Source organism: Lepidochelys olivacea, assembly GCF_965140295.1.
Source record: "Lepidochelys olivacea isolate rLepOli2 genome assembly, chromosome: 1".
Lineage (NCBI taxonomy): Eukaryota > Metazoa > Chordata > Testudines > Cheloniidae > Lepidochelys > Lepidochelys olivacea.
Window position 1 is genome coordinate 27,803,520 of NC_140411.1, and position 18,265 is coordinate 27,821,784.

The following is an 18,265-nucleotide window of genomic DNA, read 5'->3' on the forward strand; positions in this document are numbered from 1 at the left end:
CCTTAGTGCCCACAGGAAGACAGAGGAGCAACTTATATAAAATCTACCTTTATTTGGATGTCCGTAATTAAAGGATGAACCTGCTTCACACACTGGAAGTGCATTACTATAAAAATCCCATCGTAATGGATAGGTGTAATGAAGAATAGGAAAATTTATCCGTGCTTATGTGAAAATTTCCTTTAGTTGAGTAATAAGGTGGACAGATCTGGCTCATCCTGGAGACAAAACCGATCATCCAGAATAGCAGTGGAAATTGACATCCATGGTTTTGAGTTTGTTGCCATTACATGGGATTTACCATACTCTGCAGTAGGAGAATTTGTTCCTTCAGTGTATATTGAGGAACACAATCTGTAACTTAGGAAAGTAGATTTGAATTATGCTATTCCAGGAGGCAGGGCATTCTTCTGCTGCCAGTGACTGATAGGTCTGGTTCCTCTCCCAAGCTGCAAGCTGGCTGAAGTACCCATTTTAACCAAGCTATGGACCTTGTTACTCAAAGAAAGGAAATTTTCAGATAAGGTTGGATAAATTAAATTTTCCTATGAACTGGTATATCTCACCACAGCCTTGACTGAAGGTCATTTTAAAATTGAAGAGAACTTCAAGAGATTTCTGTTTTTCCAAGAAAATTGCAGAGGATTTTTCTGGGGTTTGTGAGGAGATCTCCTTACTACCTTGCAGTGTGTTTTTTAACTGTTTGATGTTTGCACTGAGGATTGTAGTAATGTTGAATTGAAAGTGAGTACATTAGAGAGATCAGTGTAACAAGTTGGAGTGTCCTGATGTAAATGAGCTAGTGCTTGGATATTGGTGTTGTTGGGTGATAGTTGAGATATCTTTTTGTTTCCATGCTATTCAGAATTTGTGTTGTATGGAAATATGTCTGAGCAACTTTAAACTTGCAAAGTTGCGGGGGGGTGGGGGGATTTTGAAAGTCATTTTATTTTTTCTCTTTTATTTTAATCTATTTTAAATGTGGGATCTGACAATCCAGGGCTGGAGATAGGCCAGTGGAGTGGAGAAAAGGGCTATCCAGGGAGTGGAATAGCAGTTCAGTAAAATAATCCGATCTCTGGTTGTTGGGTTTTGGATTTTTTTAATTTACATGCCTGAGAGATAAAGCTTTAACTAACACTTCAGCTTCCTCTGTCTGGCACTCAGAGCTTTTCAAGTGAAGCTGCAGCCTGGCAATTTGAAAAGCTTGTGTTACCCAGAAGACACTTAAATGTAAAGCTTTCTCCTCCAGGGTGTACAATTTTAGAGCAGAATTGACAAACTTCAGGATTAAAGCAAAAATTTATGATATTGGTTGCTTTGAATTTTATTAATGTATTAATTTCTGTTATTTAATTAACACTACTAGATGTAACCATTCAGTTGTTATTGACGTATATTTGAATCATTGAATATATTTGTTATTCCATTGATGTTCCAGAAATTGGGTTTACAAAAATTAATTTATTTATAGCCCCATGGTGGTGAAGAAGACTCCGATTACGCTCAGTTTATGTTATCAACATTTTCTTAAAGATGAGCATGAGGAACTCTTAGCACTCATCATTAAGAAAATACTGAAAACATAAGGTGTAATGGGGGTTTTCTTCTCGATCACGGGTGCTATATGAACAATTCTTGAGCATCCACTTGACACAATAGTGGGGCTGGGGGGCATTCTTCGTAATTTGTCATATCTGTCAGCTGCCATTGGCAGAATAAATTTAGTTTGACACATTTTAGAAATAACTTTTAAATTTATTTATTATATGTCCCACTATGTAGACAGTGTCCAAGGTATTCTAGAAATGTGATGGATCCCAGATCTACACCTTGCTCCACATGAGTAAAATTTGAAGCCCGTGGTTCATCTGGCTCTTATGTTAGATGGACTTAAAAAAAAAATCTCTGGAAAAGAATTCCAGAATTCAGAAAGGGAGTATTCTAAAAGGTTTTCTTTACAGAGTTACAGAATATTTTACAGCAAAAAATCCATAGAAAATTCAGTTCTACTTTGAAAAGGTTTTTTTCCAAGTTTGGAGACTGAATTCAGTCAGTAAAGAGTAAAACAAAGGATTTTAATTCACCTTTGAGAAGCAAATAACAATATGCTTTTAACAGTATAGCTTGAACCAATGCCTTCCTAATAGGAGAAGCTAGTTTTGTAAATTTAAGGAACTAGAAAATTCACTTTTTAATTAAAAAAAAAAAAAAAAAGCAAAAAGGGAATGAGAGGAAAAACTTGGATCCTGTATCAACTCCAAAACAGAATTGGCCCCAAAATCACTGCTGTCTGGTAAAAGGGCACCTTCATCTGTGTCTAGATCTGTCTGTGTACACAAAAAAACATTAAAAGAACATTAGCAGGTTGCAAAGTCAAGCTCTGAAAAGTTAGAAAATGCCAGCATTCGACCCCCTTTTGCATATGCATTTCTGACAGCCTTAGAATACGTAATCTTATTCACATTATTTTTCCCTCAAGACCCCTGTCTAGTTCAGTGCAGACTGGAGCATAACAAGCAGCTATTCAGCACTTTGTTCTCTCCTTATTGTTCAATGTGTGGCCCCATGCCTTGTTTATTGCAGGCTACTCAAACCCTGTTCTGAAGACAGACTCACTTATTTCCTCATGGTCTTTCTGGAGGGGCTTATCATTATATAACCTGAGTTCTTCACAAATATTAATGAATTTATTTTTACAATACCTCTGTGAGATGAGGGAGTATTATCATCCCCATTTTGCAGAGAGGAACTGAGGCACAGAGAGATTAAAGTCAAAAGGAAATGCATAGATCCTGATGATATAGCACTTTACATGTTCAAAGCACAGCTCCTATTGACTTCAGTGGCTCAGTGCTTCTGCAGATCAGTCCCCAGGGTCTCTAGTCAGTCACCCAGAAAATGAGGAGCACACAATTAATTACCATTTATAAAAAGTTTGGATTAAGTGACCTGCCGAGCATCACGTGGGAACCCAGTGGCAGAGGCAGAGATAGAATCCAGTTCTCCAGGCCAGCATTCAACTGCTTTAACCATGTTTTTTGTCGTCCTCCTGCAATCCCCTGCCTCACTCACTACAGACCTTCCAACTTCTGCAACGAAGGAGTCGGAGTCCTACAAACGAACTTCATTACACAGCCCTGATCCACCTTCAGAGAAGGCCCATCCTATGTGATGAATGGTGCCAGTGATCCCATGGAAAAATAGGATATGATCATGCAATTTAAAGAGTACATGGTAATACATATGCACAAGGTGGGCAAAATAAGGTTGCCCAGGCATCGGGGGTATTGAGAGTAGAGGAGAGATTTGCGCTCAGTTCAGGTGCCTTGACCCCTGTCACAGCCTGCTGCAGTTACAGGAAAAGTCACGTTCAGCCCCAAGCTGCCCGGGTATTTAGCTGCGAAAATCGAAGTCTCTACTGAGCATGTGCAAGATTTGATTTTCAGAGACTAATAAACTTGGCCGAATTCGGGTGGATTTTCATGTGGCCAGCAAAAGGCCCATCCCTGATGCAAAGGCTGCCCCTCTGCCAAATGTCACATCCCTGCTCCAAAGCCTGGGGCACCAGAGCATCTCTCAGAAAAAGTCCCCAGAATTTTTTCACGTGGGCAAAACAACATATTTTCCCCTAGCCTTGTTCTACATAAAACGCTGGAGGGTAGGGATAGGATACAGAGGGACCAAGACAAATTAGAGGATTGGGCCAAAAAAAATCTGATGAGGTTCAACAAAGACAAAGTGCAGAGTCCTGTACTTAGGACGGAAGAATCCCATGTACTGCTACAGATTAGGGACCGAGTGGCTAGGCAGCAGTTCTGCAGAAAAGGACCTAGGGGTTATAGTCAACAAGAAGCTGGATATGAGTCAACAGCGTGCCCTTGTTGCCAAGAAGGCTAACAGCATTTTGGGCTGTATAAGTAGGAGCATTCCAGCAGATTGAGGGACGTGATCATTCCCCTCTATTCGGCATTGGTGAGGCCTCATCTGGAGTATGGTGTCCAGTTTTGGGCCCCACACTAAAGAAGGATGTGGAAAAATTGGAAAGAGTCCAGCGGAGGGCAACAAAAATGATTAGGGGGCTGGAGCACAGGAATTATGAGAAGAGGCTGAGGGAACTGGGATTATTTAGTCTCTAGAAGAGAAGAATGAGGGGGGATTTGATAGCTGCTTGCAACTACCTGAAAGGGGGTTCCAAAGAGGATGGCTCTAGACTGTTCTCAGTGGTACCAGATGATAGATCAAGGAGTAATGGTCTCAAGTTGCAGTGGGGGAGGTTTAGGTTGGATATTAGGAAAAACTTTTTCAGTAAGAGGGTTGTGAAACAGTGGAACGGGGAGGTGGTGGAATCTCCTTCCTTAGAGGTTTCTAAGGTCAGGTTTGACAAAGCCCTGGCTGGGATGATTTAGTTGGGGATTAGGTCCTGCTTTGAGCAGGGGGTTGGACTAGATGACCTCCTGAGGTCCCTTCCAACCCTGATATTCTATGATTCTCAGAAAGTGCTGGGCCATTTTGGCTGAAATCTTCAATAAATAAATAAATAAATACAGCAACAACAACCGCCCCAAATTGAGGCAGACACCTGAAATGGAAAACTTCAGCCCAAACAATTAAAGTTTGGCAAAGTCATAAGCAGTGAAAACAGGATCTAATAATAGAAGTATCAGGTGATCTTAAAGTGGCTGTGCTATCAGCCCCACCTATAATATTTTTATTTCTATTCTCCATTGTTCACAGTGTTCCTCTGGGAGTTTGGAAGATGTATCTTTCCCTGGTAATAGTGTCATATTTCATTATGCAAACACCAGTATTTTCCCTCTCACACTGGCATTTTCTGTGTATTAGGGACATTATAGAAATAATAAACAGCATTGCATTGTATTTTGATTGGTGTTGAAATTAGCATGGCTTATTTTATTTTGGTATGCTACATCCTTGCTGTACTGCCAGTATTATTGATTATTTTATCTCTATTATAAGCAGAAGTCCTGGAATAGGATTTCTTTAACTTGTGCTCCTGCTGACTGCCTGTCTTGCTCTGCAGCAAAAAGCAAAGGTGCGGTGGGATCATCCTTAAAGGTGGTAGATTTTTTCTTACTTTTTTATGCTAGTGATAGATTGGAGGTAGTGCTTTCTGTTTACAAATGATCTAGCATTCATGGGTTTATTGAGTGAAGCAACTGCTACTTCCAGAGGTGTTAACTTCACAAGATGGGAGAGGCAGATCAGCTACCACTCATGCAGCCTTTTAAAAATGATAAATAATATTTTTAAAAGTGCAGTGACAAGGAACTGTTTGACTGAGCTCATCGGCAGTGAGCAATGAGTCTTTCATCTCTAGGTTGCCAGTTGCTCCAGTACTGACAGATGGTGGTTTAGTGGCTTGTGAGAAATACAATGCTGGTCTCAGTCCAGTTCTCAGCAGACAAGTGTGCGCATCACGAGACTGCAATCCCAACCAGTACTAATTGGCACCCAGGTTGACAGTCTCTCAAGAGAGACACCCAAGGCTGATGCACTCCTAGAGCAGGTCCCTCGTCCCAGATGAGTGATTGGATGATGTGGGCAATCTTACATTGCTGGTGCCTGCTGCCATAACAGTTCTTGTCTGTAAAGAGAGGGGTTGAGTCTCCACAGCTGTCAGTCCAGCACTTTCCATGGTTTTAGTTTTAAAAAGTGTGGTTAAAAACAGGCCAGGGGGAAAAAACAGCTTGACTCCTTCCTAGAAAATGCTGTACTTCTGCTGCTGATAGCAAGACCACTTTAGCATTTACTCTAAATCACAGTTTCTAATTGCAGGGAGTGAACAATGCCAGGGGATAAGATTTCCAGAACCATTTAGCTTTCTTTGCGGATTGGGAGATGGGACTTCGTTTTGTAAGGAGGAAATAAAGAGACATTTAGACAAAAATAACCCACTGAGCAGTTAACCAGCAGAGCTGTCGCTGTCAATGGTCAGCCCAGCCAGACTAGAAAGTATGTAATATTTTTGGCTGACCGCCATCCAAAATTGCTACTGTGGGAATTGGCACGTTAGCAAATTTAATTGAAAGCGAATCCAAGCTTCTTTCATGCAAGCAGAAGTCTCTTTCTGACTTATTGCTTAACTTGTTAAAATTGTACTTGAAAGATGGGGGGAAAGCTTGAAATGTATATTGATTGATTTTTTTTTTTTTGAAGAGTATTACTGAGTCTCTCAAGTTCTTGCTGATTTTGGATCATCGCATTTTCACAATATTTCATAATTAAAATTATTAGTAAATTCTGTTTTAAGTCTCTGCCAACTTCCTAATTAACTATTTTTTCCCTCAGATTGCAGTGCTTATTTATTACTGTCAGCTCGCTGTATAGTTTACACAATGCACCAGGAATTTTTACTAAGCATGTCTCTGGTTCTGTTCTGTTGATATATGTATCTCTGTTTCCACTGCAGCCATACAAATCATGGGATTAATGAGCTGTCAGATTCTGGGTAATGAATGAAAAAATGACAGCCATCCTTTCAGAATTTAAGAAGAAATGTGTTAAATTTGTCATCAGTGCTATAAAGAAATCACATCTCTTCTTCCATGTATGAATCAGGAAACTTCTAAAAAAATTTTTTTAAAAATGCAGTGGTGCAAAGGTACCACATGATCCCCTGGTGAGCAAGTGGTTATTTCCAATTCCGTTTCCATCTCTTTTGGCATCACTGCTCAGGGGCTGTTTGAGAGAGAGAGGCAGGAGAATGTGTTTTGGAAAAAGTAATAGATTTCTACACCTGGGGCTGTAGGTTCTGAGCTGAACCCCCAGCTGGAGATTTTTCTGTGTTCTCTCTTTTTGCTTATATGAACTTGTTAGATTTCTTGTTATAAACATTATTCCTTAAAGGGAAGACCTTGCTGACTACCAAAGAGTTATTTTTCCATGTGGCTCATTCCGCCCATTTACAAAGTTTCATTAGATTTAGATTCCATAATTCTTCATATATATATATATATATAAAAATATATATTTTGATCCAGGTGACGGTCACAGATGGAGGCGTCTCTCCCAAGCAATCTACTGTTTGGGTGGTGGTTCAAGTTCTGGATGAAAATGATAACAAGCCTCAGTTTCCAGAGAAAGTCTATCAGATCAAGTTGCCTGAGAGAGACCGCAAGAAAAGAGGGGAGCCAATCTACAGAGCTTTTGCATTTGACAAAGATGAAGGACCGAATGCAGAAATTTCCTACAGCATCGTGGATGGAAATGATGATGGGAAATTTTTTATTGACCCTAAAACTGGGATGGTTTCTTCCAGAAAGCAATTCACAGCAGGGAATTATGACATCTTAACAGTAAGGATTCATTAACCAGAATAAGCACACACCATTTGATGTTTCAAGAATATTTTTTTAAAGTTAGTATAAATAATATCACATAGTTTTCCCTAATTTAGGAGTTATATGTAAACCCTTAACCCATTAAGAAATCCAGTCTTCATACATAACTATAGATAAAGAAAAAGCTCTTTTTACCCTGAATATTTTCATGCTATAGCACATAATGGGTTCTTCTCAGGTTGTTCAAATGGTCGATCTTCAAAACATCAGTTGTCTTTCCAATGCACAGGGAAAAAATGTAGACCGAGGGCTTGTCTATGCACACAATAGTTGTACTGCTGCAACTCTACCACTTCAGTTAAAACAATACAACTCCCTTAGTGTGGAGGCAGTTATATCGGTATAAAAGTAATTATACTAGCATGACTTATGCAGGCCCTCTCAGAGATCCAGAGAGGCCCGGGCCACTTCCGGCTTTTGAGGCCCCTAGCCATGATAAAAATAAAAAATGACGACACATGAAAACAAAATAAGGCACCAAAAAAAGTGAGACATAATTTGAATTTTTTTTTATTTAACAAATTCTTTTCTAGCCTTTTTCTGTGCAAATGCACTAATTATTGAGGAAAAATCTATATCAAGTGTTTAAATTTGAGGCCCCCTTTGAGCTTGAGGCCCAGGCCAAATGGCCCTCCTGGCCCCCACTCTCTGTTTGGCCCTGGGCTTATGCTTGTAAGTGAAGTGGAATAATCTATACTGATATAAAGCACTTTTACACTGGTGTAACTTCACCCACACTAGGGGTTGCACTGGAATAACTATTTCAGTAAAAAAAATAATCACTGCCTTAACCAAAATAGTTATGGGACACAAAAACTGTGTGCAGACCAGGCCTGAGAGAGACAAGAGATGTGTGGTATTTTTTGATAGAATCAAATTTAGGGGCATATGAACTCCAGAAATCCATATGTATTGAAACATTCTTGTGTGATTGAAAACGATTGGTGGTAGGCACTTAAACAAAGTCTAATGATAAACAGCAAAGTATTGAGTGGGCGTAGGTGTCTAGTAGTGTGCCACATCGATGGATGTTTCATCCTGTCTTATTTCACATCTTCATCAGGGATCTAGGTGTCAGCGTAAACAGTACTCTGACCAGTTGCCTTTCAGATCTCACACTGTGAGCCAGGTCTCTCACTTCCTGGCAGTTGGCTTTATTAATAAAATACTGTAATGTAAAGTTCAGCTCAAGTCTTCTCCCCAGGCCGAGTTCCAACTTGGAATCTACCCCAGGACTGCTCAGGATACAGCCTTGTTCCTCTCTCTCTAAAGAGTCCATCCCTCTTAAATCCAAGTAGAGTAACAAACCATCTGCTATAGTTCACCAGACCCCCTTTATCTATTTCCCAGCAAGATCAACACTGGCTAACAGGATAAGGTGTTTCAGGCAAATACTTCCAGCCTTTTTAAAAGTGTGTTAATCACATTAGTTCATGGTATAGTGATATATATTTATAAATATCTCCTATAGTGTGTAACTCAAAAACACACTAAAATAAAGAAAAACTAGCCAGACTCTCCAGATGTTTACATAACTGACCAACGCACCCACATGAAATGGTATTTGTAACCCCCATCCTCCCTTCTCTTACCCAGATGTTTGTCATCCCATGTCTTTTTGTACACATAGGGCTTGTCTATCTGGACAGTTACTGTGCTGTAAGCTGCACTGTAAATCAGTGGGCTAGCCCTATAGGATGCTGCACAGTAAGTCACCATGTGAACCCTGCTGCCTCTCACTAAAAGTTCTGCAGTATGTTTTGACCTACTGCATGCTGAAACAGCGGTAGATCAAAGTGAACTATGGAACTTTTAGCACATGGCCAGAAGGTCCATGCAGCCAGTTAGCACATAGCAGGCTAGACTGCTGTAGATTTACACCCCAGCTTGCCATGCACTAACTCTTGGTATAGACAAGCCCCTAGATTGTAAACTATTCCAGGCAAGGATCACGCTTATCATGCACCAGGCACATTGATAGTATAACATAAATAATAAGAAGAATTAATACTAATTCGGGAGGAATTGTGAACACTGAGGGCAGAGAAGCAACATAAATAGATCTAGAGAAACTGAAACACAGGAAGAAAGTAATCATTTTGGAAAATGGGTTGAAATAATCCAAAACATAGTACTGTAAGAGACTGAAGGATATAGCATACTGAAAAGTTAATAGTTTTGCAGTCCAAGTGCGATAGCAAAAAAGGCCATTGGTCCACATATGTGTCATGTCATGGATCATATTTGTGTTTGTACAGTACCTGCCAAAGTAGGTCTGCTGTCTCAGTTGGAATCTCCGAGTAGGACTCTGGTAATACAAATAATGATGAAAATAATAACAACAGTGTGAACATAAGATATAGAAATTATTTAGACTGGAAATAGGAGTAATGGGGTGAAATTAAGGGAAATTTTGGGAAGATTATTAATAATAATACTTACCTCTTATATAATGCTTCTCATCAGCAGGTCTCAACGTGCAAAGGTAAATATCATTATCTCCATTTTACAAATGTGGAAAATGAGGCATACAGTTGTGAAGTGACTTCCCAAAGGTCACCCAGCAGCTTAGTAGCAAAGGCAGGAATAGAACGCAGGTCAAATTTCCTGACAGCGAAAGCCTATTACATTTTAGAAAAGGCTTCTAGAGAAGATAATGAAAATAACACTAGTCCAATTCTGGACCAGTATCAATAAAGCACTGGTAGACACAGGCACCAATAACAAGTTATGAAGTGAGCTGTAGCTCACGAAAGCTTATGCTCAGATAAATTGGTTAGTCTCTAAGGTGCCACAAGTACTCCTTCTCTTTTTGCGAATACAGACTAACACGGCTGTTACTCTGAAACCAGGTTAAAAATGTGAATTATTTGACTAGAAACATCTGACATGTACTGTTAGAAAGCTGAGATTCTTACTTGTCTGTTGCTTGTAGCAGATCTTTTTAGTACTGGCATGGCAAGCAGATATAGACCTCTGCATCTCACTAGTGTGAATGCCATCTTGCTATTTTCCCCTGTTTGAATGACAAAATATTTATGCCCAGTATCTCACAAAAACTGCGGCAGTTGTAAAATCTATGGAGTTAAGCTATGGGTGAAAAAAGCCTATATAGGATATTGAAGTCATCATCAGCATCTACCATGCTGAAAGCCCTCTGTATTCAATATTTGTTTTGTGAGTTCACGCATCCCTACAATATTGATGGTGTTATTTGACAGTGCCAGTTGTAGTGGTTTGTATCACTTCCGCATAGCAAGGATTGCTTCAAACCCCTGACATAATTTTATTTTATCAAGTTCTCCTCGCTGTCTCAGAACTGCAGAGAAGACCAAGAAGCAGTAACAATCCCTTTAGACTTAAATTGTATCTCAGGTATTGGGCATGTCACTTTAGTTAGTTAAAGCGGCAAAGAGTCCTGTGGCACCTTATAGACTAACAGACATATTGGAGAGTGAGCTTTCGTGGGTGAATACCCACTTCGTCGGATGCAACTAAGTTAGTTACTTAGTTAAAAAAAAATAGTGCAAAATTGAGTTTTCAACTAAAAGAGATTTTACCAAGTGAAAAGTATCTGTAGAAATTTTTGATTTGGGGTGAAATTTATTGGCCTTAGATACACAGGAGGTCCCTTCAGACCGTAACCCTATGACACTATGGAAAACTTACATATTTAGGCTGAAAACTGAAATATTTTGAGCCAGATATCTTGTCACAGTTCCTCATGAAGGGTTGTAGTTCAGTTTCCTCATGTCCCCATTGTCCTCCCTGGCTGGGCTATGTTCCCCATGACTCACCATGATCAGGGGCTCTCGTGATGCAACCACCTCCCTCACCAGGAGGAATAACTGTGGTGCATGCTGGGGGTTGTAGTCCAGCCAGGGAGCCTGGACCAAAAGGGAGCATGAGGTCCTCAGAATACAACTCCCATGAGGCCAGCGGCATTTCCAAATCAGAACATTTTGATTTTCACTGAAAGATCAAACTTTTACATGAAAAATTTTGACAAAAAATGAATTTTCATTTTTGTTGAAAATTTCCACAAAAATAAACCCAACTTTACTCTGGTGGCAGGAGTATACTCAAGATGCATTGACAGAGCAGCATGTTAAGGCACCATATGTGTTCTCTCTATGCGTAACAGATAAAAGCAGTGGACAATGGACGACCCCAGAAGTCTTCAACTGCACGCCTCCATATTGAGTGGATTAAGAAACCCGTACCCTCACCTGTATCACTCACTTTTGATGAACCCTTCTACAACTTCACTGTCATGGAAAGCGATAAAGTGACGGAAATTGTGGGAGTGGTCTCTGTGCAACCCGCTAACATACCTTTGTGGTTTGATGTAGTCGGTAAGTTTGAACTCAGTGCTGTGAATAGGTATCAAGAAAAACATCTCAGGATGTGTGGTTTTGAGAGTGAGAAAACTAACAGTGAATTATTACCCAAATTAAAAATGTGACATGCTGAAATGAAAATGCCTAATTTAATAATATAATAATAATAATAATCATGCTTTTGTTATGACTCCTTAGCTAAGCTGAAAAGAAAGCGCTGTATGGCTGGATTGTTTTTTTTTTCATAGTATGTTATTTACTGCAATCTTGATGTTGTCTGTCATTTGAATTCTATTGTCATACTTTGCTAATCTCATTTCTAAATGTATTTATGGTACTTAGACTTGCTGTCCCTCATTTCTCTCTTTTCTTCACCTTTTTTTCTGCATTCTGTTCTTTTTTTTCTGCTTCCGACTGCCCTGCTTCAAGGTGGCAAGCATGCTCGAGAGATGTTCTATATTCTACAGACAGCTTGTGGGCAGAACTGTTCAACAGAAGGTACCCTTAGTGCAAACACATTTGCTAAAGTACAACTATCCAAGCTGCCTTTTTTTTTTCTTTTCTTTTTTTACAAGTTCTTTGAAGCAAATTATATGACACCTTTCATAAGTGCCTTTGACAGGATGGACTGGATACATTCTTTTCTATGACAGATTTTATCATATCCAATTATTAGCCCTTTATTCACAGATTTTCACAATTTAACCAAAAAAAATTCAAAGGTTTTACAGTTCAATGCTGTCCGTTTAAAATGGGAAATGAAAAAAAAAAAAATTAGGCATGAGCAGCATCAGCATGTGGGTTGCAAGTGGAGCCACCAAAATGATCCACTTGAATGCAAGCTGACAAAGTGAAATCAGTTTAGATGTGAGATTTCAAGCACAAAATTGCCTAATTTGCCTTCCATAACTTTGCTTATAAAGGTGGGGAAAAGGAGAGCAAGCATGGTTGGTAAAAGGCAGGAGAGGGCATGACAGTGGTGGTATTTTAAATGCAAAGGCAAATGCAGTAGGTCTGTGGATATCAGAAAAAGAGGGAAGAAGGAGTATTGCTTAGCAGCTGGAACAGGGAACTAAGTAAGAGTCAGCATTCCTGAGGTCTGTTCCCAGCTCTGCCACTGATTTATTTGTGTGGCTTTGGGCAACTCACTTAACAGCTCTGTAACCTTTCTGTCCTTAATTTGTGCAGATCAGGAAGGAAAACTGTTGTGTTTCCTCTTGTATCTGTAGCTGGGTTTCTGAGATGCCAAACATCATTAAAACTAAACCTAGTGCTGTCGCGCTCTTGGGTTCCCGTTAGCCCTTTGAGAAGAGCAAAACACGTCTCCTAATGTCTTCCCTTGCATTCTTCGATAGTTTTAGCACAGTCTGAGCAGTTTATATTAGCATCACGTTTACATTCCCTTCCTCTTGCTGGCCCTAACTATCCTCCCATGGGAGGCCCCTCTCCCCCCCACATTGACTTTGTCACTTTTTGAACTCGAACTTCTTGTTGGACTTCTCTGCCCTTCATCCTGTTTTGTCTTTTGCTCAGTGAATCCCACCACTCTCATTATAATGCTCTCAACTTTAAGTCTGAGAGAAGGCTGCTGCTTTCCAACTACATTCTTACGCATCATTGTAATTATTCCTGTTCCAGCACCTCCTAGTAATGATGCTCAACATGTTTGCCCCCCCAAAGAGATGGCTGATGAAGAGCGTGCATGGTAATTAGAGCCCGTAGTTGGTAATTTAATACAGTACTTACAGCTAGAATAGCTTAAATACTTTTTAAAATAGGTTTTAGTTTGTTCCCCCCCCCCAAAAAAAACAAACAAAAACCAACTAACATTGTCCATAAAGGCTCTAGAGTTTGATGTTAGCCAGTACCAAGAGGTGTTGAGCGCCTAATTTCCATTGACTTTAATAGGTATTCTGGGCACTTGGCACCTCTCAGTACACTGCAGGGTCAATTCCCTCGTCTGCGCCTGTGGCCATCTACTTTATTAGACGTAGTATTTCTACTGCAGTAGTGCCTGGTAGCAGCAGGCATGAACCAGGACCCCAGTGTGCTTGGTGGTGTGCAAACAAAGAACAAAAATATGGTCCCTGCCACAAAGAGCTTACAGTCTAGTATTTATGTTTAGATTAATTTAGCTGCTTCTAATCAGTGTCAGTTACCGTACGGGAAGCTGGGAGGGACTGATGGCTCCAGACAGCTGTTTGTGAGCCACGCTAGAAGATGGCAGCAACCTTGCCCTGATCTGAATTTTGCACTTGCATCTCCATGAACATCCCACAGTAAAGTCAATGGAAGCCCTGCATGCTTATGCAAGTGCCTGATTTAACCCAGAGTTTCGAGTTCAACCTTTAAGTTTATTGGCTTCATAAAATAAATAAGGACCAGAATCTCCCAGTGTAATCGTTTCCCTTCATTATTTTTTTCTGATATCTACTTGCCTGTTTGTTTAATTTGGAGTTCACCTCCTCACATAGGAGGCTGCCTTCTATTTGGGCCCTTCTAATCAATAATGGTTGAAAAGTCAAACCCAGTTTCTGTTTTCAGCATGTATTGAATTTATCTGTCAGGTCACACAGAGCCCACAGCACTTCTTTGTGAAGGCCCTGAACAAAAGAGCCCATTTTCTCAGTTTTTGTTATATTTAATCACTGTTTGATAAGAAACTCATTTTCATGGAATAGAAGCTCCAAAACAGTTGAAATTATTTTTGTTCCCATGTAAACTGAGCCCTCTCTCTGTCTCTGTCTCTTTCACCCCTTTGCACTGGTCGTGGGAGTGGTACGATAATTAGTGTGCTACTTTCGCTGCATTAGCTGAGCTGCACGGTGCCGATTGTTGCTTGAGTAGCATGTTGCACAAAACCCCTCTGACACTTTCCCATTAGGTCTCTCTCCATCCCTTCCTCCTACTCCTGATGTCCTTTAAAAGGACAGGCAACTTTTAAAACTAGAGCAGGACCTTCCTACCCCGTTGTGCTTAAATTCCAGTAATTTCAGGATCCCTGGCTAATAATAATGTAAACTTTTTCCTATGCAAACTACATTGCACCAATTTTCATTGCCAAAAACATGATTCCCCAGCCTCTTTCGAATCATCTGCTATGAGAACTGTGTACTATATTTCTTGGGGTTTTTTTCCCCCTACACCTTATTTTCTGCCCCATACTCAGCTTTTCAGGAGAATCACAGCCTTGGATTTGCTACTAACAGTTACTTCGCTGAAATTCAAAATATCTCTGCAGTGTCCTTCTCTTTCTAAGATAATGTGCTACGTATGAAGTCTTGCTTTGCATGTTGTGTTACTAATATTTCTAAAATACACCATGTTTTAACTGAATGCTGCAGTTGAATTCAGAGTACTTGGTACCTGTTTTGTCAGCATATAGATTTATTTTAGATCCGCCAGAACTAGAAAGCTAAATTTCTGATCCTGACCTCTCCCTGAGTCTGAGTAATTTGGGCTGTACCTTTCTTTCTGCAAATGCCAGAGGCAGTTTAGACTCTTCCTTGGGACCCTGGAATCTGTCCATTCCCTTTCCATCATTGTGCCTCCAGTACTGCATACAGGGCAGTGGTTCGGCTGTCCCATGTTTTTCTGTTAGCATCCTAGGTTTTATAACTCACTTTGGGGCAGGACTAAGCAAGATTCCCCCCTCCCCACGCCTTGGGACAAATATTCTTTTGGGGCTCTGCTCCCTGAATTAGAAGCACTCACCTGACTCCTTTTCTCTTGCCCTCCACATCATGCCAGAGCAGGCTGTATGAGACCCTGCTCACCCAGAGTTGTTCCATCTGTGAGGAGACCTGCCCAGCAACTGAACCAGGCACACACTGCCCGAGGGCATCAGGAGAAAGGGCTGAGAAATCCACCCCCACTTCAGCCTGTAGATACCTCACTAAACTCAGTATTGTCGAGTATCATGTCTGGGACTTGACAACAAACACCACCCTCTGCAATCAGGGATTTCTCAGGAGTATCTCCAACCCCACTATCCTGGTCCAGTCCTCTTCAAAGGGGAAAAGCTCTAGAGTGTCCTTCCATACACATCAGTGGGTAATAGAGTCATTTTCACAGAAGTCTGGCATGCTTTCCCCTCCTTCCCAGAGGAAGATACGGTCTCTTACAGGATACACGCCTGTTTTAATTTTAAATTACTTCTCAGCAAAGCAGGGACGCATGGCTCTTACACCTTCTACTTTCTATATTTCTCCCTCTAAAGATAAAGTAAAAAATCCAGAGTGGAAACCAAAGAAAATGCAAAAGAAAAGATAAAAAGCATATCATATTTCCTCACAAGTGCTACAGTATACGTATCCATCAGGCCCTGCAATTGGCAGTTTCTCAGGTTCACCCTTGGAAATTGCCTCTAGCATTATAAAACCCTTCCGTTCAGCCTGTCCTTTGCAGCAAGGGTGTTCACAAAGATTTTGATGATAATATTAGCCAGGCTAATTCTGTCTAGAAAGTCACATGTGTCTGTTCTGAGCTGGTACTGTTTTAAGAGCACCATGACAAGAAGCCAGCAACCCAAAAGATCCTCTCCATGATTCAGGAACATGGGTCTCTGATCAGCTAAAAAAAATCCCTGATTCCCTCACAGGTGATCACATAGTTAGGTTTCAAAACAGGTACAAGGAAGGTGGCCAGTCTTCTAGATACAGGAAAGTCTCATTCAGCAAGGTGCAGGTGCTAATCTCCAAGAAGTGTCTGAGTTTCACCCATCCAGATTTACATGCAGCTCCTATGTCTTCTTGGTCACCCCACATGCAAGACTACACAAAAATCGCACCTCCAGTTTAGCAGTTTCCCCAGTCTGCATCTGTGGCAGGCCTGTGGTTGAAATGAAAAGCCTATGTGATAGTAGGATTCTTCCATCAGAGTCGAAATCCCTACTTTCTGACCGTGGATGCCAGCTCCTCACCATGAAGGAGCATGCTTGGGGAACCACAGCACAAAGTGATCAGGGACAAAGTCAAACTCTCTAGAACACCAACTTCCTAGAGATAAAAATCGTCAGACTGACCCTCCTCCACTTCAGGGGCCACCTGAGAAAGGGGCCATTTCCTGATTCAGTCAGATAAGATGATATAGAAATCAGCAAGAGGACACCAGTAGCTTTGAGTTCTAACAGCCAGAATGAGGCAGGTTCTTTGGTGGGCAGAAGGTTCTCTAGCTTCTTTCCAGTTGATGCACATGAAGAAGATATAGAATGCAAGAGCGGACTGGCTAAGCCAGGGGTGGGCAAACTTTTTTACCTGGGGGCCACATTTGGGTTGGAGGGCCGGGTAGGGAAGGCTGTGCCTCCCCAAACAGCCTGGCCCCTGCCCCCTCCCACTTCCTGTCCCCTGACTGCCCCCCATCAGATCTCCTGACCCATCCAACCCCCCCTGCTCCTTGTCCCCTGACTGCCCCCCATCAGATCTCCTGACCCATCCAACCCCCCCTGCTCCTTGTCCCCTGACTGCCCCCCAGCACCCCACTCCCTATCTAACCCCCCCCCGTTCCCTGTCCTCTGACTTCCCCGACCCCTAGCCACACCCCTGCTCCCTGACAGGCCCCCCGGGACTCCCACACCTATCCAACCCGCCCTGTTCCCAGTCCCCTGACCACTCCCCGCCCCCTTACCATGCTGCTCAGAGCAGCAGGACTGGCAGCCACGCCGCCCGGCCGGAGCCAGCCATGCCACTGCACTGCCCAGCAGGAGCTCGCAGCCCCGCCGCCCAGAGTGCTGGCGGCACGGCGAGCTGAGGCTGCGGGGGAGGGGGGATGGCAGGGAAAGGGCTGGCGGCTAGCTTCCCCGGCCGGGAGCTCAAGGGCCGGGTAGGACAGTCCCGCGGGCCATAGTTGGCCCACCTCTGTGCTAAGCCATCAGCAGATATGTAACTGGGAATAGCCCCTAAGCCAAGAAGCATTCCAGTTGATACCAAATAGCATACCTTCCCCCGGCTCTATTTACAGCAGTCAAGAGATGCAGCTGAATCTCGTCTTCACCAAGGGAACGGAAGCTCTGGCTCACAGGTGTCCCAATTCAGCTTCCATACACCTCCTCCTGCTCCGTACTATACTAGGAAGAGTGACTCAAAAGACAAAAGAGGAAGCAGCCATCATTTTCCTCATCCCAAGTTGGCAAAGAAGCCCGTGCTGCTAAGATCTCATAGGCCTGTTGCATAGGTGTCTGCTTTGTCCTCTCAGTAGGCAGGATCTTTTATACCAGGGCCAAACCCTAAATAAACTGGGATACTCCTCTAGGGTATTAGGTTGACCCTTGAGTTCATGGAGATCTTCCACCTTCTTGGTTTATGCAAGAGGTTGCAAAACATTCTGTTACCATTGCCAAGGTAGAAAGATCAGGCACAGGAAACCGGCTGTTCCAGGACCATAGCAGAGTGCTTTTCCCCCACCCTCAGTGGTTTACCTTAATAGAATTGCACAGTTGAGGCAGATGTCATCCTTGCTTGTCTCCTCTCATCCTAAATTCCTCTTCTTGAAAGCTTCTAAATATTCTGTAGCTATGTATGAAACTGCATCGCTGAAGTTTACACAGCTGCGAATAAAATACTT

The 18,265-nt window shown here is 41.8% G+C and overlaps 1 protein-coding gene across 1 annotated transcript in view; it reads left to right on the forward strand.

Moving 5' to 3' along the window:
* FAT3 (FAT atypical cadherin 3) overlaps positions 1-18,265 on the forward strand; it is a 561,724-nt gene that overhangs the window by 398,622 nt on the left and 144,837 nt on the right. The window contains exons 6-8 of the mRNA XM_084627262.1: positions 7,005-7,319; positions 11,509-11,719; positions 12,134-12,202. Of these exons, the coding sequence (XP_084483388.1) occupies positions 7,005-7,319; positions 11,509-11,719; positions 12,134-12,202 (595 nt within the window). The remainder of the gene's footprint in view (positions 1-7,004; positions 7,320-11,508; positions 11,720-12,133; positions 12,203-18,265) is intronic.